At 44.8% G+C, this 24,811-nt stretch overlaps 2 protein-coding genes and 2 non-coding genes across 4 annotated transcripts; 1 reads left to right on the forward strand and 3 right to left on the reverse strand.

The window, feature by feature from the left end:
• The first annotated feature begins 4,510 nt into the window (after positions 1-4,510).
• ACAT2 (acetyl-CoA acetyltransferase 2) lies at positions 4,511-14,323 on the forward strand. The gene is made up of 9 exons (XM_027972630.2): positions 4,511-4,616; positions 5,332-5,466; positions 7,613-7,794; positions 9,221-9,338; positions 10,799-10,942; positions 11,738-11,860; positions 12,512-12,666; positions 13,104-13,214; positions 13,922-14,323. The coding sequence occupies exons 1-9, from the start codon at positions 4,562-4,564 to the stop codon at positions 14,090-14,092; spliced, it is 1,194 nt and encodes a 397-aa protein (XP_027828431.1). The 5' UTR covers positions 4,511-4,561; the 3' UTR covers positions 14,093-14,323.
• TCP1 (t-complex 1) lies at positions 14,235-24,766 on the reverse strand. The gene is made up of 12 exons (XM_004011436.5): positions 24,597-24,766; positions 23,179-23,264; positions 22,847-22,975; positions 21,688-21,785; positions 21,201-21,311; positions 20,720-20,901; positions 20,205-20,331; positions 16,175-16,350; positions 15,725-15,848; positions 15,251-15,443; positions 14,993-15,156; positions 14,235-14,526 (listed from the first exon to the last, which is right to left on the reverse strand). Exons 1-12 carry the CDS (start codon positions 24,658-24,660, stop codon positions 14,310-14,312), a joined length of 1,671 nt encoding a protein of 556 aa, XP_004011485.1. The 5' UTR covers positions 24,661-24,766; the 3' UTR covers positions 14,235-14,309.
• LOC114116237 (small nucleolar RNA SNORA20) lies at positions 15,532-15,661 on the reverse strand. Its single transcript, XR_003590230.1, has one exon. It is a non-coding gene; the product is annotated as a small nucleolar RNA SNORA20 (small nucleolar RNA).
• On the reverse strand, positions 21,390-21,526 carry LOC114116238 (small nucleolar RNA SNORA29). The gene has a single exon (XR_003590231.1). It is a non-coding gene; the product is annotated as a small nucleolar RNA SNORA29 (small nucleolar RNA).
• Positions 24,767-24,811: the final 45 nt, after the last annotated feature.

The following is a 24,811-nucleotide window of genomic DNA, read 5'->3' on the forward strand; positions in this document are numbered from 1 at the left end:
TTGAGAGTGACCTAGATTTTAATGGGTTTGAATCCTGGCTTTACCATTTATCTACTTCATGACTTAAGTGAACTACTTTATCTCTGTGGCTCCAGTGTTTCCCGGTAAAGAGCAATAAATGAGTTAATACATGTAAAATGCTCTCAACAGCACCAAGCATCTAGTGACTGCTCACTAAATGTTCACATGACTATTACCTTGAAGTTCCAGTCTTGATAACAGACCATCTCCTTGGGTCATACTCCACATAGAAATTTTTATTGTTTGGGTAGTTTCCACTGATGGAACAGGACAATAACTTTAATGTATTGTTGTATCTTGGAGGGAAAAGTCAAAAGCCGCCTGTGTTTATTATTTCATTCCTGAGTTTCAAGTGTCTTACTTAATGCTGGACAAGTGCAGGTGCCTAAGCATTCTTGAAAATGGAGAACCCAGCTTTTGACAAAAAGCTTGCCGAGTACTGCCAAAGAAGGGTAATTTATGGGCAGACAACTTAGTTAAAGCCCAAGACGATGATAAAGTTTCTGTGTCTCTACTTGAACATTATTTTCAGTGTGTTTACTATGAAGGTAGCAAAAGAAAAGGTCTTAACATTTTTTGACATGTTTTAAGTACTTACATGCCAGAAACTCCACAGGTATTTTATATGCATTATAATTTTTATCATCACTCCATGAGACAGGCACTTGTTATCCCCACCTACACAGTAGTAAATATGCTTAAAAGGATCCTGTAAAAAGCAAAGGGATGGCAAACGTTCAAGCTGCCCTTCAGGTGCTGTTATTAGAGCTGTCTGGACATACCAACCTCAAAATTGGCCGCTGACCCAGGTCTGATGCCAAGAGCTGATTCTTGACACTGCCATTCTGCTTCCCTTCATCCTCTAGAGTAAGGAGAACAGTGTACCTGAGCTTCTAAGGAGGACACTTGACCAGCCGCCTGGATGGTCACTGTGGTAAACGGGTCAGAAACAGTCCCCAAAAGGCAATGCAGTATGGCAAAAATGCAAACCATGATTCTGAGTATATAGTTCAAGATGCTAAGGTGAGAGGATTTAGTTAATCTCTCAGAAGTAGTTAATTTTAGTCCTTGAAGGAAATGATACTAGTTCGTGGACCAAAGGATTGAGACTGTTTCACACCATCTGAAATTACTAGGGGATATACCAGTTGCCATCTCTTCACAGAAGATGTAGTGGGTACCACTGCTGGGACGATTTTAATGAGAAAAAAATGTAGAAGTGCTTGTTACATAGGGCTCACTAGACTAGTTCTCTTGACCTCTCAGCTATGTTTGATGCAACAGAGCACTCAGGTTTCTGGGACACTTCTGCAAACATAATGTAAAGTCATTCTGGCAGTTTTCGCTCAGATGTTTCTTACTGCTCACTAATAGCAGTTTGTTCCCTGTGCCCAACCGTAGCCTACTGCTCTTCTCTGCTGCCACTTCCCTATTTGGCCCATATATAGCTTTAGGGACAGAACTGTGAGGACTTCCCTGAGGATAGATGCTGAGTGGCCACTCAACAAAATTTGTCTTCTCAACTTTTGCTGTTAGGTTGGTGGGTTCTGAATAGAGCCTCCAGGTGGGAAACAAGTGAATACATTCCTTGCATTCAGAAGAATATAGTCATTCCGATGTATAAGGCCCTGGGCTTAAAGAATGTATTAGTATTCATTTATATTTAATTATATGTGCCGGGGCTGCGCATAAGGCAGTACAGCAAGATCTTGCGAAGACAGAAGTAGAAAGTTTAATACAGTAAGTAGAAAGACAAAGATAGAACATGCTCAGAGGTACTAAATAGGAAGTCTTCCTGGAGGAAGAGATGTCTAGGTGGAGTACTACATGGTAGGCTGGTAAACAGAAACTCAGATTTGAATAGAGAGAAGACTTGAAGAGGTGGGTAAAATGGGTTTGGTTTAGGCATGTTAAATTTGATGTGCTTATGGCAAATTTTCACAGGGTCTGTCGGCTCAGAAGACAAATTAGAGATTTCCAAGCAGTCAGTAAAGGGGCAAAGTAAGCCTGGCTGAGAGTGGCCAGAGATGTAAGGGGACGCTGGTATAGAACAGAGCGTGAAATCGAAGGACAGGTTCCTTAAATTCCTTAGAGACTCATGTTTCAGGACAGAACACATTCCAGTCAGAAGACTGCTGATTCCATCAGGATTCCAGACGCTGAGGATTCTCCTGACCACCGTTATCCAAGCATTTCCTTCTCCACAGGGCCTGTGCTTTAGTGCATATCTCTGCAACGTCTTAATGTGGGTTCCCAGGAGCTAATGAATTTTCAATCTACTTGAAAGCTCTTCAGGAGGATTCCCCCCTGTCTTGTCAACAGTTTTCCCTCCACTACCTGTAACTAAATTTTCTTCCTCCAATGTTCTCAACAAGTTGCACTGCCTGCCTGGAAACTCTATGCTTCCTAGTATATTAGGCATTTCTCTCTGATTTACCGCACAGAGTAACTTCCTTCTAGGGAGTCAGCCTGGATGAATCAGGATGCTTTCAGTTACATTTAACAGAACAGCTTACCTAAGACGGGCTTAAACAATAGTATGCGTTAGTCGTTCAGTCGTGTCTGACTCTTTGCGACCAAATGGACTATAGTCTGCCAGGCTCCTCTGTCCATGCGATTTCCCAGGCAAGAATACTGGAGTAGGGTTGTCATCCCATTCTCCAGGGGATCTTCCCAACGCAGGGACTGAACCCAGGTCTCTTGCATTGCAGGCAGATTCTTTACCAGCTGAGCCATTAGGGAAGCCAGGACTTAAACAATAAGGAAAACTTTTCTCACACGGTTGGAAGATCAGAGGTTGAGTGAAGTCTGGAGTTGCTCTCAAAGATGTCCTCCAAAGGCCATAGTTCTGTTCATCTCTGCTCAGATCTTCAGAGAGTTGGCCTTGCAATCACGCTGGCTCTTCTCGTGATCAAAATGTGGGTGCAGTTCCAGGCTTCACACCCAGACACCATAATGTCCACAGGGAAAAAGGATCCATCTCAATCTCTCAGAAGTGAGAATACCTTTCCCAGAGCGACCCAGCAAGTTTCCTTTCACATTTTTGTGGCTGAGATTAGGCCACTATACATTCCAAAACCACTGGCCAGGGCTAAGACTATTTAGAGTAAAATGAATGCTTAGGATCTAATCCCTATGAAACTGGGCTCATGGGAAAAAGGTGAAAAATATCATCTTTTTTAATAGTTTAAACAGGATAAGTCTATTCAGCTTGGAAATCCCAGCCATCACTGATTACCCCACCAGTACCCTTTACTCAAATACCTTGTTAATACAGAAAATTAATGGTTTAGTGTTAATTATTACACAAATACTTGTAAAACTCCGTGTCTATTGCCAACTCTAACCTCTTTGTATGCAACCCTTGGGCATGGGTAAAGCTCTCGGATAATACCATGAAAAAGCATTAATATCTATTTGACAAGCATTAAGTAAGCCCTTATCGTGTGTCCAACACTGTTCCATTGCTAGAGAGAATAAGACAAAGCAAGACTTCTCTCGGGAGACTAAATTTTTGGAGTGAGTCCAGGGCAAAATCGCCAGAGCTGAGGCTGGAAAGTGGGGCCAGGTACTGAGGTTCCTAGAACTCTGAAGGATTTTGAACTTTGCCCAACAACGGATAGGAAGTTGGAAAGGGTTTAAAACAGATGTCATCCAACTGTTGTTATTGTACATGCTCCTTGCCTTTCAGACTGTCTACACGGTCAACTAGGGGAAATCCTTTTGATCTCTAGGGCAGAAATACTTTGCTCACACACTCGCTGCTATGGTTGATCCTCCAGGATAAGAAAGGCAAGGGGGCCAACCCCACAGAAGGGCATGGAGTCCTCCCACTGTTTGCAGAGAGGAGCCAAGCTAACCCCCTACGTAAATGAATGATGGATTATGGATGCCCAGACAAAAACAAAGAGGAACTTGAGAAGCCCAGAGAGCAAAAACCACGCATCAGAGAGGTCCGCAGGCCTGCAGCTGGTTGGATTCGCACCGAATTCTCACTGCAGAGATCCAGAGCGTGGGCTGAACGCGGGATACGCCTGCCGCCTCACTTGTCAGTGACTCCAAAAAACCCTTAAATTCAAAAAAAGACAACCTTCCTGAGTCGGGACGATCCCCTGGAGAAGGAAATGGCAATCCACCCAGGTATTCTTGCGAGGGAAATCCCACGGACAGAGGAGCCTGGCAGTCTACAGTCCACGGGGTCGGAAGAGTCGGACACGGCTTGCGACTAAACCACCACCACCATCCCCCAAGACAAAAATGGTCAAGGCAGAAACGACAGCTCTGTGGGTATCCAGATAAAAGGTGGTCGGCTGCTTCCGGGCCCAGAGGCTCCGCCCTCCGGTCCAGGCCCGGCAGCCAGCAACCCTCAGCCCCACCCCACCCCCGCCTCGCGCATGCGCACCGGCGGCCGCCGAGGCAGTGGGCGGGGCTTCCAGAGGCCCCGCCCCGCAGCGCGGTATATCTGCGGCGGGGCTGGGCCTCTTCGCTCACTAAGCTCTGGGGCCCACAGGAGCTGCTCGAGAGGCGGTAGTGCGGCAGGATGAGTGCAGACTCGGACCCGGTAGTCATCGTCTCGGCGGCGCGCACCATCATAGGTGAGTGGAAAGACGAACCTGGCGTGGGGTTTGAGCCGTGAGCTAGGCCTGGGGACCCCCGCCCCCCCCCAACCCACCCACCACAGGACCTCCCGGGCGCTCAGAACCCCGCGCCTCGCGCCTCTGAGGCCGGCCTGCCTTCCCCGTCCATTCCTCGCTCTCTCTCACCTGAGTGTTCTGATTGGCGTCTTGGGTAGAGCCACCGCGCCTCCCTGGCTTCCTATTCGTTGGCGGGGAGAGACGCTTTGCCGCGAGCACCCTGATTGGCCAGCCTTGGAAGGCACCACCTCAGCCTTGTGGCTACCGGGGGTGGGGTCGCTGGGTGGTCTGAGTTGCAGGGTAGGGGCACGCCGGGCGAGGGGGTCGCGTAGCTTAAAAGGAGAGTTAGAGAGAATTGCTCGAATGTCCTTAGCGGTATATAGATTTCAGAGGCCCTGAGCACGCTGGAGTCGGCACCCTCTTTTGTTAGGGAAGCTTTTGGCCGCGCCCATCAAGCTCGGATTTGGGGGAGTGAATGTATAGGTTTCCTGCGGGTCCGCAGTCGCCCCGCACACAATGGGGACTGCCTGCCTGGGGTTCGACTGCTGCACGTCCCCTGCGCTCCTCTCTGTGCCCGTAGTGGGGCGTCTTTTCCGGGGGAAAGAGCACCGGCCCGCCGGCTTCTCCACCGCCCCGGGCTCCCTCTCCATTGACCTCGTCTTCCCTTCTGTTCTAGGCTCCTTCAATGGTGCCTTATCCACCGTTCCTGTCCATGACCTGGGTTCAACTGTCATCAGAGAGGTCCTGAAAAGGGCCGCTGTGGCTCCCGAAGAGGTCTCGGAGGTCATATTTGGACACGTTTTGGCAGCAGGTAACTCCACAGTGACCCCCAGCCTAGATCAGGATTATTGGAAGCAATAACCTCTCCTACCCCTGCTCCCCACTTCACACACAGAAACATGTGTTCTTGCCTCCCTGCATTTCCCCATCAGTAGCTTCTCTCCAACTTAACCGTGAGCGCCTTTAATATACGTTTCCTGATCGATCCTACATCTCCGTCCTCGGCTGCCTTTTCATTCTTTAGAGGCAGGACCAGCCTGAGGTATGGGAGAGGATGCAGAGCCTTCTGTATTTCCCTAAAGTTTCTCACGTTCAATAAAAATGCATTGAGTTCTTCTGTGTCCCGCTCTGTTCTGGGTGCTGGGACAGGGCTTCACCAACACAAGTCAGTCCTTGGCCTGCACTGGGCTCACTTCTGTGCTGGCATGGTGGGTGGCTCCCAGAGAAGGGCGCATCACCCCTGGAGGGGCTGCTGTAGATGAATCTCAGGAGTGTTCCAACTCACTTCTGATTCCCACTAGGTTTACAGGCCCACACCCACTGACAGTTCCAAGTTAGTTATCCATAACTAGTTTCAAGATCATTCAGGAGCATGATAAACCCTAATTATCCCTAGTGATAATGGTGTCACACTCACTTACTGCCAACTTTTGTCTTTACTGTATCTGAGACCCGACCCATTTTTCTGTACATTGACTTTGTAGTTTTGTAGTTCCTCTTCCTAGTTCTCCTTTTTCACTTTGTCCTCATGGGCTTCAAGGTTGAAGCACATTACTTTTCTCCTAACTGTCCAAGGCTTTGAAGTGTTTGAGTCATACCCTCAGGTGTTAACTAATCTTTTGGAACACTCCCTCCTTTCTTCCCAGACCCAAGGCTCAGACTTGCGGGAGGATCCTCCGCTCTGGGTTTCCCTGTTACCTCTTCCACATCACTGTTCTCCTCTTGAGAGGCTGAGTGACGAATACAGGATCACAGCCTTGAACCCACATCTGTCCTACTCTTTAAGCCCTGTCCCCTCCACGATTGTGTAACTAATAAATATTTACTGAGCAACTGCTGCACCCCAGACATTTTTCTATCAGCTGACAAACAATGTTCATGTTAGATGGAAATCCTCAATTCTCATTGAGTTCACTTTCTGCTAAATGCAGACCATTAATTAATTTTGTTTGGCACTCATTTCTTAACTCTAAGTCAGCAAGATCCCCTGGAGTAGGAAATAGCTAGCCATTCCAGTATTCTTGCATGGAAAATCCCATGGACAGAGCCTGGTGGGCTACAGTCCATGGGATTGGAAAGAGTCAGACACCGCTGAGCAACTGAGCATGCATGCACCTGAAGATGGGGATTATGAATAAATGCATACTTATTTATACATACTTATGTACGAACAAATAGTGCCCACAATTGAATTATGGAAAAGTATTTGTCAGTTCTGATTTTGTACGTCTTGTTATATAACCAGTTAATCATGGTGTGATCAATATTAAGCAAGGAAAGAGGGCTTCATAGCAGAGGTTTCCTCTTTGAATTAACCGTCTTAATCCTCCCAGGCTTCCCAGGAGGCTCAGTGGGTAAAGAATTCGCCTGCAATGCAGGAGACGCAAGTTCAATTCCTGGGTTGGGAAGATCCCCTGGTAGAGGGTAGGTGGGTTACTCTAGTATTCTTGTCTGGAGAATCCTATGGACAGAGGAGCCTGGTGGGCTACAGGCCATAGGCTCGGAAAGAGCTGGACACAACTGACGCAGCTGAGCATGCATGCACGCTTATCCTCCCAGGTATCTTAAGCCATGATCAAGAAAGCAAATAGTCCTAGTGAGAAACAGGAATAATGGCAAATTTCTGCCCTATTTTTTTTTCATGTGTGCTCATTCAAGTACACACTTGATCAAAAGATCAAGCAAAAGATCAAGAAGACAGTTCCTTCTTACAGTATTAATAACTTCTTTGTGGAGGAGAAAGCGTATATTCATGAAGTTTCTATGGAACAGCACAAGATAATATGTATTTAAGGGTCAGGCCAGGACAGGTCCACACAATTCTCTGCCTGTTTCAGGAACTTGACTGGGAAGTGGCGGGAGACGCAGTTGGCAGCCTCTTGAACTTTGCATGCACTTTCATCCCAACATGCTATCTTTCTCTTTGGCTGCTGAGAGGCCTCTGATTCTTCTTCCAGGCTGTGGGCAGAACCCTGTTCGACAGGCCAGTGTGGGTGCAGGAATCCCCTACTCTGTTCCTGCGTGGAGCTGCCAAATGATCTGCGGGTCAGGCCTGAAAGCCGTGTGCCTCGCAGCCCAGTCGATAAGGATAGGAGACTCGAGCATTGTTGTTGCAGGAGGCATGGAAAATATGAGCAAGGTAAGGCCTCTGAAGAGATGGCGCTCCCTGACCACTCCTGTCCATTGCCACAGCAGGGTTGACTGATGGTCAACCTGAGAGCTGGAACCAAACAGGGAACAAGGAAAATTTGGATCGAACCTTGATCCCTGCATGCATGTTAATTATTCACAGTGATTGGGAAGTTCAAGTTAAAGACAAAGCCGGTCAACCAGTGTGATGTCCTTAGTTTTACATTTCTTTCTCATTGTGAGGAAAAGTCAAAAACCAGATGTTGCACTCACCTTCCTGCACGGGACAAAGGGTATTCCTGGGGACCACAGCCTGTCGACCTTTTGTAGGTACACAGTGTGGAAGAGAGGACCCACTGAGCGGTGCCCATCTCCAGTGGGCTTGCCAGGTGGGATTGGCTTCGTCAAGTTCCGTCCCTCCCGCTGACACAGTAGGGAAAAAGGAAAACGTGTAACCCCTGCTTCCTGCAGCAATTCAAGGTCTCCCCTGGGGAACCCCTGGGCAGAGGCCGGTTCAGCCCTCCTTGCTCAGGCTTGGGAGGAGACAGGGCGAGAGTAGCAAGCACAGAGATTCCAGTGGGGCCGTAGCACCACCTGTGTGGTGCTTGATGGGGTGCTTTCACACAGGCAGTCATAACAGCCCTGGGTTTGGGTTTTATTCCCAATTTACAGGTAGGGAAACCGAGGCCCAGAGCCAGGATTCAAAATAGAGATCTTTAGGCTCTTCAGTCTTTCCTTTCTAGCTGCTGTTGAGTTGGGAGGAGTTGAGAGGGGGCTTCCCTGATAGCTCAGTTGGCAAAGAATCCCCCTGCAGTGCAAGAGACCCCGGTTTGATTCCTAGGTTGGGAAGATTCCCTGGAGAAGGGATAGGCTACCCACTCCAGTATTCTAGCCTAGAGAATTCCATGGACTGTATAGTCCATGAGGTTGCAAAGAGTCAGACACGACTGAGCGACTTTCACTTTCAAGAGGAAATCCCTCCACTGAGAAATCTCTTCCCATCGGTTAATCAGGCAACCTGATTATTCTCACTCTAGGCATTGTACGTCCCATTAAAATAAGGAACACATTGTTAGCATCACTTAGGCCCATTGATGAGCCCTTTGTGTAACAGATTGCTGGTTGCTTTGGAAAGAATAAATGAGCTTTTTAAAGAAATAGGACAAAATTCACAGGATTATTTGATGGAAAGCTGCAAATGCATAGGGAAGAGTTACAGGTGGGTTTCCAAGGGCAGGTAGGGTGCAGTAGCCTATTAATTCCAGGGGTCTTCAGGCCCTGGGCCCTGGTGATGAGGAAGATGAGCTGGGATGGAGGAGAAGGGTCACAAGGGGGACTCAGTGAAGACTGAGGAACCACTGGATGGTTTTGAGTGGGAGCCTAAGCAGAGGACTAGTTACAACCACGCCTGGTCCATCTGTATTTCTTGTTTCCAGGCTCCTCATTTGGTTCACTTGAGGACGGGAGTCAAGGTTGGGGAAAAGCCCCTGGCTGACAGTATACTCTGCGACGGGCTCACTGACGCATTCCACAATTACCACATGGGCATTACAGGTGAGGCGGACATGGCTGAGAACATACCGACTGTGAAAAGGTTAGAAGGTCTGTAACAGCTGGTTTTGCAGGTGCTTTTCCTCTTTAAGGGTAGGGACCGAGTCCTCATCACTTTGTATCCGTGATGACGGGGATAGTTCCCATTTGATGAAGCCAAGTTGAGGAAATATTCCCTTTCTCCTTTGTGACTCCTTGATTGTCAGGGAAGTTGGTGGTGGGAGGAACCTCAGAGTTCCTCTGGGTCAATCTCTCATTTCATCATATGAAGAAACAGGGCTCACAAATAGTGGCTTTTGTGGCAAAGGCAAGATCAGAGATAAGCTAGTACTTCTGGTATCAAACTCTATTCGTTACACTACACAATCAGGTTTTCATCCACCCACAAGGCTTGCAGTATTTCAACTGCCTTTTCATTATTGTATTCATTATGGTGATCTGAATAACCATTTGACCTAGAATAAGCCAAAACAATTTCGACAAAGCAAGAAACAGAGGGAGCTTTGATCTTTGGTATTACCACTGTAGCTTGCTCCGAGGCTCAGATGATGGTTAGCATGTTTTTCGCAATAAGGTATTTTTAAATTAAGGTATGTACATTGTTTTTTTAGATATAGTGCTACTGCACACTTAATACACTGCACATACTTTACAGTGTACAAATATGGTGGATATCACTTTAATTAAGTGAGCAAAGTTGACATAACCTGAGATAAACTCCAACATGTATCCTGATAAGATTCAGTGAAAAATTATCATCATCAACATCCGATGCTTTCCCACATTATATTCTAATGCATTAGAAGGATTGGTGACATCTGACAAAGGAACTGGCCCCTACCCTTCAAAAATACCAAGGTTAAGAAACATGGACCTAGGCTAAGGACTAGTTGCAAATAAAAACTGAAGAGATTGACAGTGAAATGCAGTGTGTGGTCATGGATTGGATGATACTGAAGAAACAAATTAGCTATAAAGGGCATCCCTGGGACAACAGGTGGACCTTGACTGTTGACTGAGCGTGGAGATAACAGTATTTTATCAGTGTTGCATTTCCTGATTTTGGTAGCTGTGGTTATGTAAGAAGCTGGCCTTTCTTGTGGGAAATATACACTGACATTAAAATTTAGAGATAAAGGGGCATGATACCTACAACTTTCCAAAAATGGTTCAGAAACCGAATGAGAAAGCAGATGGGGCCAAAAAATAGGAACAATTGGTGAAGCAGCGGAAAGGAAATTTCTGAGAGGTATTTTGTAGAAGGGAAAAGAGAAGGAAGGCAGCAAAGAAAGAAAACGGCTCCTTAAGAATCCTTGCAACCTTTCCACACCCGGTGGGAGGCAGGAGTGCCACAGACGACTGTCTCAGCCCGCCAGCGGGCCCGCCGGTGTTGGCCATCAGCGCTTGAGCCACCTCCAGAAGCCATCTGAAAATGTTTGGGTTTTGTTTTTTTTCTTTCACAGCTGAAAATGTGGCCAAACAATGGCAAGTGAGTCGAGAAGACCAGGACAAGGTTGCAGTTCTGTCCCAAAACAGGACAGAGAATGCACAGAAGGCGGGTCATTTTGACAAAGAGATCGTACCAGTTTTTGTATCTTCTAAAAAAGGTGGGTGTGTCAGTTGTAAAGGTTTAAAGGTCAACAGGGCTGTCTATAAGGCAGTCATTACTAGTCTATAAGGATATCATTAATAGTCCAAGGGACACCATACAGGAATGTTTGTGCGTTGTCATCTTAGTTATGTCTCTCGGGATGCAAAGAAAAGCTGTGTTCAGGGTCGATCTGAACATGAGGTGGGGAGGAGGCTCTCCTGGCCCGCGGTCTCCAGCGGCTGTGTAGGTACAGCGTTTAATGAGACAGGCGTGCTGGCCCCCGGGTGTTGGAAGGCAGCAAGCCCACCTTTCTGCCCCTACCAGTTCTCTCTTCAGAAGCGACTGTCCGTTCATTTCTGTTGCTTCTGTGTGCGCTTCATATTTCTTGAGGGTGTCATCTTTTGGGGTTACTTAGCTCTTCTCCAGTATGGAACACAACAGTCAAGTTCTTTTACTGACTGACATCAATTATGTCCGGCCTTTGTGAGAGATTGGCTTTGACACCCTGGACCCAATCAGCTGTAACCAGTCAAGACCTATACCCCAAACCTTAGCAACCTCTTACACGAATTCCCTGTGACTGCCTTCCTCGGAAAGGGCTGTACTGGGATGGAAAATACTGAAGATGGTGCTAATATAATGTCACAATAATTTGTATTACTGTGGACTTTCCACCTATTACAAGTATTTCATAATAAATTTTTCTTCCAAATGTGAACTTTCTGCATCACATTTGAGGAATCCATCGTTTCTAGTACCCTGACTACCATTTCTGTACTAACCTTGGGTCATTTATTTTCCTTTTTTTCAGGTCTTACTGAAGTTAAAACAGACGAGTTTCCTCGCCATGGGAGCAACATGGAGGCTGTGTCTAAGCTAAAGCCTTGCTTCCTTATGGATGGAACGGGGACTGTCACCCCAGCTAATGCTTCAGGTTAGATCATCTGAAGGGCAGTTTGGGGAATACCATCTTCTGCAAGGACTACCATGTACTGAGATGATTCTTTTTTTTGGGTGGGGGTGGGAAGGCTGTGCCTGTGGCCCATGGGATCTTAGTTCCCTAAGCAGGGATCAAACCCATGCCCCCTGCATTGGGAGCACCGAGTCCTGACTACTGGACCACCAAGGTTTCTGTACACGTTATTCTAAAAACTTGTTTCAGTTGCTTTAGGGAAAAATGTAGTCTTGACCATTTGTTTCTTTATATTAGACTCACGTAATATACCAAAAAATGGATTTGGCTTCCCTGAAGTATCCTAACAGGACATACAAGTGAAAAATGCCAGTCAGATTTTATCTACTACCTTTGTGCTTTTCCAAAACCAGAAACTCCGATTACCTTCTGTGATGTCGGGGCTACTTCTTCCAATGCATTTATGTCCTCCACTGCTTTCATCTTCCTGTTCTCTCATAGAAATGTTCTGTAGTCGGTTATATCAGATTGTCAAACCTACTGTCTCTAATTACACTGTAAAGCCTAAACACTAAATGACTTTGCCAGGATGTATTAAGGTTTACTTAACTCATGTCTGCTGGTGGTAAAGTAGACACAGGTACTTAACGAAGACGGTTTCCTATTTTACAGGAATGAATGACGGTGCTGCAGCAGTGGTTCTCATGAAGAAGTCGGAAGCTGGCAACCGTGGGCTCACACCCTTAGCACAGATAGTTTCCTGGGCACAAGCAGGTGTGGAGCCTTCCATTATGGGAATAGGACCAATTCCAGCAATAAAGCAAGCTGTGAGTTTAATTTTGAATGTTGGTACCTGTCCTTTGTCGCCAAAACCTCTATGGGAGCACACCCATAACTTGTAAATGCTTTATTTCTGCCTTCAAACCTTTGCTCAGATCCTTCCCACTCCAAAACACTAAGGTGAGGCTTTTGTTTTCATCTTTATTCCTATCAGGTTTCACCTGCGTGTCTCTGAGCCTTTCCATTAGCCTTAAATGAGCTTATTCATCTAGTTTTCGCTGTTCTTTACTAAAAGAGCAGGCAACATTTGGATCACATGCTCTATAACTTCATGTGGATCTAATAAATGTAACTGGTTCAGATTGTGGGCAGTTTTTAAGAGATCCTTCAACATCATACAGTATCTATCCTGCTTTTACATCTACAACAAAGAATGGTTCCGCCTGAGTTCTTAAACCTCTGTTCCATTTCACCTTTCCTTTAGGTGGCAAAAGCAGGGTGGTCACTGGAGGATGTTGATGTATTTGAAATCAATGAAGCCTTTGCAGCCCTCTCTGTTGCAATAGCTAAAGAACTTGGATTAAACCCAGACAAGGTAAGCGTAAGCAAGCCATCCTGAGAACTTGCAAATGAGTGTTCACAGTGCAAGGAACTGCATGTGACTGTGTGTACATGCATGCTCAGCTGGGTCTGATTTTTCGTGACCCCATGGACTGTAGCCCACCGGACTCCTCTGGCCATGGGATTCCCCAGGCAGGAATACTGGAGTGGTTGCCACACCCTCTTCCAGGGGATCTTCCCCAGGTCTCTGGCATTCTACTGCAGTGCAGGTGGATTCTTTACCACCACCTGGGAAGCCCCAGTTTTAAGGCTGTCAATACCAAAATACAGGCTACGCCCCAAGTCTTGGCTATACAGTAATGGGTGGGTTCCTACTGGGACTCTCAGGTAGGGTGACATTTTTTTGTTTCCTAAGGCAAAAGACTTCATCTGCGTTAGTTCACTTCCCACAGAAACAAGTGCATTTTAAATCTTTGTTGCGGGATCTTAAGTCCTTCACCAGGGACTGAAACCAGCAACCCCCTGCAGTGAAAGGGGAAGTCTTAACCACTGGAGTGCCAAAGAAATCCCATATTTTAAATCCTTTAAACTAGTCAGAATGGATGTTACGAGGGTAAAATCACTTCCTAAGCAACTGAAGTAAAAACAGATTTTGAGAAGGTAGTTCATGATACGACGTTAATGATTTTAACTCTATGTCCAGAGAAAACTGTAAATGATACAAATCTTTCTGCCCCTCAGGTCAACACTGAAGGAGGAGCCATAGCCCTGGGCCATCCTCTTGGGGCATCTGGCTGTCGGATCCTCGTCACCCTGTTACACACGCTGGAGCGCAAGGGTGGACATCGTGGTGTTGCTGCCCTATGCATTGGGGGTGGGATGGGAATAGCAATGTGTGTTCAGAGAGGGTGAAACTGCTGCCCAACAGCGAATTAGGCTGAGTTAAACTAAGCCACAACTGCATTATTTACTAATAATACTAAGTCATGTGAAACCAGAGGACCAAAGTGAAGGTGGGAACGATCTCCCCCTTCACAAGAAACACAAGACTGGGCAGCCTGTTGCACTTTAATGTGTAATATTCGAGGTACAAGCAAGCTGCATCTAACATTGTTATAAATAAAACAGCTCAGTCATCAAGGGCTCCAGAGTGAACAGCATCTTCATAACCTCCATGCTTATCATCTTTGCTTTCTGGGTGTAATTTAATAAGATCATCAATTCGAAGAATGGTAATTGCAGCTTCAGTTGCAAATTTCAAGCTCTTAACTTTAACTATGGTTGGTTCAAACACCCCTGCTTGTTTGTTGTCACGGGGTTTACCATTGACCAAGTCAAGACCAATCCTGCAATTTAGGAAAAAAACAATTAAATGGCCTCTTCTATAATTCATATCCATCCCATTTTACCCCTCTAAAAGCTGGCTTACAAATGCTAGCTATTCCATTAAAATGTTAACCTTGGGAAACCTGAGGGCAGATCCCTTTAGGTAACTTAATTATGGATATACAAATTCATCACTGAAAGAGGTATAGAAAGCCTGGGTGTAGTAAAATATTTCTAAATGCCACTTAGTATCTTAAAGGGAGGTTGCTTAAAAATAGGCATGGACCACCCAAAAGTAATATCCTCTCTCTGGGGAACCTTCCAACTATACGTAAATGACTACCTAGAGAGAGGTGAGGAATCCTTTGATAACTAAGATACACCAATGCTAGTAATCACTAGTCATCCCCTTAATGAGTTAAGAAGAAAAACCAAACTACCGTACATGATACACCAATGACAGTGAAAAGGGGAACATATGCTTACCATTTCAGATTTTTTCGTTCTGGGTTAACCTGAGCCTCATTATGAAAAGCTCTTAATTTTGCAACCAGATCTGTGGAGTCTTGGGCAGCATTAACTGCCAGAGTATTAGGAATGACAAGAAGAGATCTTGCAAACTCCGCAATAGCGAGCTGTTCCCGGGAGCCCTACGGAGAAAGACAGTGAGGTGCCTTCACAAAACAAGAAAGAAAACCCAGAGCAGCAGCTTATGAACCAGAACAGGCTTCAGGGTGCTCTCACCATGCTGGTGGCGTAGTTCTCAAGGTAAATGGAAAGGGCCGCCTCGACAGCACCCCCACCTGGGACCACAGACTTTGACTCCAAAACTCTCTTCACCACACAAAGGGCATCGTGTAAGGAGCGCTCCATCTCGTCACACATGAAATCATTTGCCCCACGTAAGATGACCGATGCAGAGGTACGAGCCTTAGTGCTATTTAAAACAATAGCGATTGTCTTTAACAGTAGAAAGTCCATGAAGAAATTCACTTCTACTTACACAGGACATTTAGACAGGGAAGCAATGTCTAGACCGTGGAGAAGAGATGAAATGGCAACTTCACCTCCATTTACAAGGGCCCAGTATTGTTTTATCCCATGCGTATAACTGCTCATATCACCGAAGGACTATAGCAGCAAATAAATGGGAAGGTGGTCTGTTTTTACTCAATAATAAAATCTGTACAGCCTTACAATTTAGAAAGTAGCTCTTACTTTTTAATCAAGATCAGTTCATCATCACAAATTCTCTCCTGTACCACTTCTTCTGCTTGTCCCAACATTGAAGCTTCAAAAGTTTCTTCGCCTTCTAAGTTGGCCAGCGTTGACAGAATAGTTGCTATTAAAAATAATTATAAACATCTGTAAGCACTGTTCTCTCATGAATATTTTCAACCCTGCTTTAAACATTCAGAAACATGGAATTTACCATAGAAGTGACACATAATCTCAAGTTTAAGGCTTACAGTTGGACATTCAAGGAACCGCCCTATCCTAACCGAACTATGTTACTTCGAGGTGAAGAATGCTGAAGAACTTTCCCAGTTACAAATGCACAAAAAGGATTTCACACAGGTATTTGTACACAAAACATTAAGGAAGTTTTCCGGATCTGCTTATTTCACCATCCAACATAAGGAACGTGACAGCTGGCAGGAGACATACCTCCGGAAGCTTTAGCAATGCGTTTAAGGTCCCTTTTTAAAACTCTTCGAACTGCCATGGCACCAGCCTCCACAAAATACTTCAGACACATGTCGTCAATTCCACCAGTGGTTAGGATAACGTTGGCACCAGTTGCCAGGATCTTCTGGATTCGCTCCTTGGTGATGTCAGATTCTCTACAAAAATGCAGTACTTGAGTAGTAACCCAAAGTTATCTTCTGTATTTTTACTATTACACAGAGCTTGAACTTCCATTAAGTATTTTTCATAAAATAACCACAGATTAAATGATACTAACAAGTCTCTCCTTTCTATGAGCAGAACTTACATCAGTCCAGTTTACAGAAAAGTTCAAGGAATTAAATACCAGTTAGCTCTCCCGACCCCAACTTTAGTTTCTAACCAAGAATGGCGCCTAAGAAGGAAGCTTGAGGGAGCTGGTGGCGAGACAGACCGTTAACCAAACTCGAAGGCGAGTGTCACCACAGTGCAGTGCAGAGGGGACGAGCACATGAGGCCACGGGTCCAGGCTGGCAGGTGGGGCAAGGAAAGCCTGAAGGTCTGGAGTTGAGAGAGGGGCCCAGAGTTGGAACTCCAGGTATAAACAGAAAATGAAGAACCCTGTAGCAATGTCAGAGTCTGAATAGAGAAGTTTTTTTTCTTTTTAATATTTTAAAGTGAGAGTAGTAGTATTCTGTGTTTTCAAAGGATCAAAGAATGAAGACACTCTGAGGCAATAACTGGAGATGAGTCTATCTGATGTGAACAGATGGCCTTAACAGAGAAGGCAAAGCTTATGGCTTGGGTGACTGGGAGATTCAGCAATTGATTTCTGGAGTGAAATAAATACTAACAGGTTGGGGGCAAGATAAGAAATAAAAGAGCTCGGTTTTCAACAAGGTGAATCTGAAGCCCCCATGATATTCAGGTGAAGCTGCACGGGAATTACAGGCAACCTACGGGATACACAGATCTGAAAAAGAGTCTATTTACTTATTCAAAGAACAGTAGATAAGATCAAAGAATCTTTTTTTTTTCTTCTGCCACACCGTGCAGCATGTGGACTTTTAGTTCACTGACCAGGGATCAAACCCGAGTCCCCTGTATTAGAGGCTTGGAGTCTTAAATCACTGGACCACTCCAAGTCTCAAGATCAAAGAATCTTTATAAATTGAAATGAGTTAAAGATGAACCTCACAAAATACCTCTCTACATACTAGACAAATACTGTATGTATGTCAAAGCCATGAAACTAAGTCATTCAGCCCCTACCTTTATAGAGCTTACACTTAGTATTAATATGTAGTTAGAAAATGTGGTAAGCCCCAGAAGACAAACTGCAGTAACTCAAGGGACAGCATAATTCAGACTGAGGGGGAAAGAGAAGCATCTCTGAAAGTTACCAACCGAAAAACAAGTAAAAAAATTAGCCAGTCAAAACAAGCAGGCAGAGAATGCTCTGGGCAGAGGAAGGAACATTCTACTCTTAGGCACTGAAGCTCTTCTCGAAGGAGCTTGATGGATTCTGGTTTCGGCTGTGCTAGACCACAGTGCAGAGCAGGTAAGGAATTGAACTAACCCAGAGTGATGGGAAATCTCCAAAAGGCTCTGGCCTTGCAAGGGGTGAGATTAACTTGGCTGCTGTGTAGAAAACAGCCTTGGAGGTGATGAGACTGGAACCAAGATGACCAGCTTGACGCCCCTGCAACAGCTTGGGCAAGAAAATGGAAACGAAAAGTGGGTGAGTCTGAGATTTAATTTATAGAGACATATCAAGTGGTCTTGCAGAGAAAAGAAAAAAAAGGAGTTAAGGACATTTCCTAGTTGTCTTCCTCAGTAGAGAGGTACTAAAGCAGCAGAGAGCAGATTTGTGGTATCATCACAAGTTCAATTTTAGACATAATGACTTTGAGATGCTTAAGAAGCATTCAATCAATTCAAGCTCCAAGACAAGACTCCAAGTCTCCAGCACAGAGGATGCCGTGGCCCAGGCACAGGACGACAGATGGTGCAGAAGCAAAAGCTGCTCCATCCTCCAAGTCTTTCAAAAAGTAGCCAAAGGCTTGACAAAGGTCAAGTGAAACTGGATGTGTGTAATGAGCTTCACAGTGGTGGTCACTAGTGACCTTAGCAAGAGGTTCTCCACTGGAGGAGCTGAAAAGGACATAAGGAATAAAACACCAAAAAGTTTTTGTGCCAATCACTCTTCTAACATCTGGCTATACAGAAATGAGGAAGGACAGGGAGTAGCTGCAACAGGATGTGTACACAAGAGGCTTTTTATTGTATTTAAGGATAAAAGAGCTACAAATGAAGTAAAAGTGTTAGTTGCTCAGTCATGTCCAACTCTTTGCGACCCCATGGACTATATGTAGCCCATCAGGCTCCTCTGTCCATGAGATTCTCCAGGCAAGAAAACTGGAGAGAGTAACCAATCCCTTCTCTAGGGGATCTTCCCAATCTGGGTATTGAATCCAGGTTTCCTGCACTGCAGGCAGATTCAAGAGGCTTTTATAATATTTAAGGATAAGAGAGCTACAAGAGGAATCTAGAAAGGAATGAAGAGTAGTCAGTATTGAACGTGCAACTGAGCAAGAATCATCAATGAAGCAAGACTGCAAAAGCAGAAGGGAACAGGATCTCACACACTTATTCCAAAGGGACTTGCCTTTCAAGGAAAAAAGGACACCTTTGGTTATTAACAGGAAGGAAAGAGCACACGTGCAGATACCAGAGGAGAAACCATCGCAATGTCGGGGCACTGCAATGAAGACCCAGCACAGCAAAAAAAATTAAAAAAAAAAAGGCACACCTTCACAACTAGCTCTCTAGCATGTCAACCAGCAGTTTAGGCCATATGCACTGCCTAGTACCTGGCAGTCAATACTATATGCTTGGTTCTTACACTGTTTGAGGAAATGCATTCCTGGACATATCTCAAAGACCTAATTACTATACTCATAAAATGAAAATTTCACAAAATGTCAGTTTTCATGTATTACCCCAATCTCTCTTAAGACAGTCACATTTTCTAATTTTCCTGGCAGTTTAGGTAACATAATTAGACTTTGGTTAGAAATGTTAATTTTTAAAGTCCTCTAAGACACTCAGATATGCAGATGACACGACCCTTATGGCAGAAAGTGAAGAGGAGCTAAAAGCCTCTTGATGAAAGTGAAAGAGGAGTGAAAAAGTTGGCTTAAAGCTCAACATTCAGAAAACGAAGATCATGGCATCTGGTCCCATCACTTCATGGGAAATAGATGGGGAAACAGTGTCAGACTTTATTTTTGGGGGCTCCAAAATCACTGCAGATGGTGATTACAGCCATGAAATTAAAAGACGCTTACTCCTTGGAAGAAAAGTTATGACCAACCTAGATAGCATAGTCAAAAGCAGAGACATTACTTTGCCGACGAAGGTCCGTCTAGTCAAGGCTATGGTTTTTCCCGTGGTCATGTATGGATGCGAGAGTTGGACTGTGAAGAAGGCTGAGTGCCAAGGAATTGATGTTTTTGAGCTGTGGCGTTGGAGAAGACTCTTGAGAGTCCCTTGGACTGCAAGGAGATCCAACCAGTCCATTCTGAAGGAGATCAGCCCTGGGTGTTCTTTGGAAGGAATGATGCTAAAACTGAAGCTCCAGTACTTTGACCACTTCATGCGAAGAGTTGACTCATTGGAAAAGACTGATGCTGGGAGGGATTGGGGGCAGGAGGAGAAGAGGCTAACAGAGGATGAGATGGCTGGATGGCATAACTGACTCGATGGACCTGAGTCTGAGTGAACTCTGGGAGTTGGTGATGGACAGGGAGGCCTGGCATGCTGTGATTCTTGGGGTCGCAAAGAGGTGGACACGACTGAGTGACTAAACTGAACTGAAGACACTCACAGTTGGGAAAAAAAAGTCCAATTGCATAATCCATCACACCCTGCTACCCATTAGACTTTTTAGCTTACTGTCACCTGCTCTAAAAAAGGGCAATTTACAAACTCGCCTTTCCCAAGGTCAAATATGAATCTCTCAACATACCTCTGTCTAATCTGGTCCAGTTTTTCAGGGTCTGTAATAACCACTTGTACACCAAGCTTCATTTTTGTTTTCTGCAGGCTGAAGTCAAGGCAAGCAATTTTTGCATTAACTATTCTCTTGGGCATGCCTAAAATTGAACATAGCATTAAGTACCTTTACAATTAACAATGCTATATTTTATAAAACATACCTGTCCTTATAAAGAACTGCACAGAGATTTAAAATCATTATAGGTAAACACACAAATTTAGATTTTATTGCTTTTAACATTATAAACTAACACTCATGGCATTAGACACGTGCTTTCTTTTAATTTGTCTGTCTTAATCATATGCAATTACGTTACAAAGAAACCGGCAACAGGATGTACCATTTCCTTTATCTCTGGACTTCACTAAAGAACAAAAGTGCACATGTTGGATAGTTCATCTGAAGATGGAGTAGATAATCCACAAATAGCTAGCTGTATCCTTTAGCACTCTGGTTATATGACCAAGTGAAATCACAAGCCTTACCCTGGGATCCCACCACACAGTTGAGAGCATAGCCATTGATGAGCATACTCTCCATCTGACTTCTCCCGTGGGCTTTCAGAACGTTAATGGAGTTGACTGGATAGCGAGGCTGGCCTCTGATATCTGTGTATTTAATAGCAAGCACTGCATCTACCACCAGGTTAGCGAAGAAATCACCATTTCTAAGCCAGCAGATAAGGAAAACAGGCGACTTGGGATGGAGAGCGCGTGCACATGAAAATCAAGGGTAACACAGAGGCACTTCCCTTTAGCAATCTCACCAAAGAAACACGCATTACATATGCCACTGAATGTTAGAAAACTGTTTATCACTATCTGCACACTACTTTCACAATACTTTGTATTACCCTTCCCTGCGGAAAAAGGAAAATAGGCAACTTCAATACAGTATCATCTGGCACAAAAACACAGGGTTCTACTGTTAAAAAGCCTAAACTTTACTGGACCATCACAAGGATACATTCCAATGATTTTGGAAGACATCGATGTCTTAGCAGCATTAATCAGGCAATCCCTTCCAAGCTCATCGGTGTTAATAATCAGATTTTCACTGATGTAACGCACTGCTTCCCTGTTAGAAGTGTGGGGGAAGAAACAACTGACCACTCAGAATCTTGTTTTATCAGTGTGTCACAATATTTAGGGCATCGATGCTCTGTTCAGCCATTTCATATAGGAGGAGGACACGAGCAAACCCTCCCTCTTCAGATCACGGCAGTTCTCATCTATCCCATAAGCATAGCCACTAAAATCTATCAGGAGATAATGTGGTAGTCAAATGGGAAAAAAGGGATACTGGCCCTAGTTCTTATTTCAAGTTCTTATTACATATACACTAAAACACAGCTTTATCAAAGTATAGTCATCAACTGGAAAATTTAAAGAACACAGACTCAACTATTACATCAAACAGCAAATAAAATTTTTTCTGAATGTAATGATCTTACTTGCAAGCAAGTCGATAGCCACTAATAACTGATGTGGGATGAATTTTCTGTTTGACTAGTTCATCTGCATTTTTTAGAAGTTCTGCTGCAATAATAACCTGCAGAGAAAACATCCATTGCTCTCATGTTAGCCTGACATTATGGGCAACACATACGTACAAATACAAACACACATCAGATAACAATAATCAGAATGATAAGGGTGATGAGATTAACTCCTTACTAGAAATCAGAAAAAGACAACCCTACACAATATTTCATACGGAAATGGATAAAGCCAGATAGGAGTCAGCAAAGTGTTCTGGCTCTTAATTAGAATAAGCTAGTTCTGCAGTAGAACAGTAGAGACGATACATTCACTCCTTTTGAAGATGAAGTGCTCACCAAGCTTTCAACATAAGCTAAATGAAGAGCCTGACGATTCAATGATCTGTACTGTTTTATTATTTATTTATTTTGGACACTCCACTCAGCATCTGGGATCTTAGTTTTCGGACCAGGGATTGAACTCAGGCTCTCAGCAGCGAAAGCTTGGAGTCCTAAACACTAGAATACCAGGGAATGCCTGATCTGTACTATTTTAGATTGTTATTTAGAAAACCATCCTTTTACAGAGACCAAAAATTATATCAAAAAGACTTTAAAATTCTTGCCTGCATCTTTGGGGGGAAAATTAATTGTATTTAAAAAACTTTGCTTTCATGAACAAGTGACTTAGCAAAGATCATTCTTTCAGAAGAGGGGGATTCTATTCTTCCATGGCTTAGAGATTAAACATTTCCCCACAAACCATTGTGTTTTTTTTTTAAGAGAGCAAATTATTTTTTCCCTCATCAAATAATAAGTATTTCTACCACATCAGTGTGCTGGGTGATCTTCGAGTTTATATCATGTTACCGATCATGTTTACCAACTCTCTCAAACTCCCATTTGAACTCATGAGTTCACTTGTCAGCATTTAAAATATAGAAACATCTTGTTTTTTTTTTTAATACTTGGTAAGGTTTTAGGAATTTCTTCTGAGCCTCAGGTTGTGAGAGAAAAAGAAAACATTTTCTTTTTCCTTTAAATGACTTACTTATGGTTAGGGCTTCATTTTCCGAAACCTTGATTTTAGGGGGGAAGAAACACTAGTCCTCAGCTAGCAGTCTTTACCTACCACGGAGGTGGTCCCATCTCCCACTTCTTTGTCTTGCAGATCCGCTAGCTCACAGAGAACTTTGGCTGCAGGATGTTCTACCTCCAGCAGCTTCAGGATGGTTGCACCATCATTAGTAATGGTTACATCCTAAGAAATTTCCAGGGGAGAAAAAAATGACATAATCACCCACAGAAACAGACTATCCCCTAAATTAGCCCAACCCTGTTATGATACATTCACCTTCTATATACCTTCCAATACCAGCACTCTGACAAACAGAATTTACAAAGTGAGATTTATGAATTTTAATTCTTTAAAGTAACAAACATTACGTGCAAACATATACTTACACCAATGTCATCCACCAACATCTTATCCAAGCCAACTGGACCAAGAGAACTTTTCACAATGTTGGCAATTGAAGCTGCAGCCATGACTGTAGACACAAAAAAATTTTGAAAACTCAAGATCCCAAGAGACAATCATTTCAGTTCAAAAGAAGTAAATGACAGCCTCTGGATTTTCAAATTTATCTCATCTGTCCTAATCTGAAAAGTCAACCAAAAGTCCAACGTAAGGAGAGAGTGCACCTAGTAATATACAGTTTTAATTAAACTGCAGACAGACACCAAGTGTTATTAAGAGTACTCACTTCATTGCTTTAAAGAAAAAACAATCACCTACTAGTCCTCATCTGGTCCCATCACTTCCTGGCAAACAGATGAGGAACAATGGAAACAGTGACAAACTTTATTCTTTGGGGCTCCCAGATCACTGCAGGTGGTGACTGCAGCCATGAAATTAAAAGACGCTTGCTCCTTAGAAGAAAAGCTATAACCAACCTAGACAGCATCTTAAAAAGCAGAGATATTACTTTGCCGACAAAAGTCTGTCTAGTCAAAGCTATGGTTTCTCCAGCAGTCATGTATAGATGTGAGAGTTGGACTATAAAGAAAGCTGAGCGGCAGAATTCATGCTTTTGAGGTGTGGTGCTGGAGAAGACTCTCGAGAGTCCCTTGGACTGCAAAGAGATTAAACTAGTCAATCCTAAAGAAAATCAGTCCTGAATATTCACTGGAAGAACTGATGTTGAAACTATAAAGTTCCAATACTTGGGCCACCTGACGCGAAGAACTGACTCACTGGAAAAGACCCTAATGCTGGGAAAGATTGAAGGCAAAAGGGGACGACAGAGGATGAGATGGTTGGATGGCATCACCAAATCGATGGACATGAGTTTGAGCAAGCTCCGAGAGTTGGTGATGGAGAGGGAAGCCTGGCGTGCTGCAATCCATGGGGTTGCAAAGAGTTGGGCCACGACTGAGCGACCGAACAGAACAATGTGCAAGTCATCTGAATAGCGGTCTATGGTCACGCACTCATCAATAATACAAAAAAAAAAAGGCAATTAGAGATAGTTCTGTCTGGTTAACGGCCGTAAAACGAGGCCCAGAGACGCCTTTCTGGACTAGAACCGAAACAAAAGGGCGAGCACAGGAGCCCCCGGCCGGCAGGGACTGGAGGTGCGGCGGCACGTGCCGGTGCGCGGAACTCGCTCTCCCAGGCCCCGGCCTCCGCAGCATCCGGTCAAACGGCGCTGCGCCCTCGGCCGAGACCCGCCGAGGGACGGAGAGGCCACCCACCACTCCCAGGGTCCCTGTCGGCGAGGACAGAAGGGAAGCCGCGAAAACGGCCGCCAAGGCCGAGGCGGGGGTGAGGGGGACGCGCACTGCCGCGGGCCCGCCCTAGGCCTCGCTCAGACCCTCACCGTTTTGGGAGCGGATCGCCTCCCCAGTGCTGCGGTCCCCGAACACTGACAAAGGACCCTCCATCCTGGCGGCGGGGCGCACGTCGAATTTCCCTCACACCGCGGGCAACCAGCGTCTCACGGTCCCCGGGCCGGGCGGTGGCCACTGCAGCCGCGACGGCGTAGAAAGGACCCGAGAGACGTCTCTCGCGGGGGCTGCTGGGAACGCCACTCCC

Source organism: Ovis aries, chromosome 8 (genome assembly GCF_016772045.2).
Source record: "Ovis aries strain OAR_USU_Benz2616 breed Rambouillet chromosome 8, ARS-UI_Ramb_v3.0, whole genome shotgun sequence".
NCBI classification, from domain to species: domain Eukaryota; kingdom Metazoa; phylum Chordata; class Mammalia; order Artiodactyla; family Bovidae; genus Ovis; species Ovis aries.

Excerpts from the sequence above, each read along its gene's own strand:
- TCP1 (XM_004011436.5), bottom strand. The coding sequence starts at position 24,660 with ATGGAGGGTCCTTTGTCAGTGTTCGGGGACCGCAGCACTGGGGAGGCG. Across the intron at positions 20,332-20,719 it reads CTGTGTGGTGGGATCCCAGG|GCATGCCCAAGAGAATAGTT; the intron begins GTAAGGCTTGTG and ends GTTCAATTTTAG. Across the intron at positions 15,157-15,250 it reads AGAACTACGCCACCAGCATG|GGCTCCCGGGAACAGCTCGC; the intron begins GTGAGAGCACCC and ends CTTTCTCCGTAG.
- ACAT2 (XM_027972630.2), top strand. The coding sequence starts at position 4,562 with ATGAGTGCAGACTCGGACCCGGTAGTCATCGTCTCGGCGGCGCGCACC. Across the intron at positions 4,617-5,331 it reads GGCGGCGCGCACCATCATAG|GCTCCTTCAATGGTGCCTTA; the intron begins GTGAGTGGAAAG and ends CTTCTGTTCTAG. Across the intron at positions 7,795-9,220 it reads GCATGGAAAATATGAGCAAG|GCTCCTCATTTGGTTCACTT; the intron begins GTAAGGCCTCTG and ends TCTTGTTTCCAG.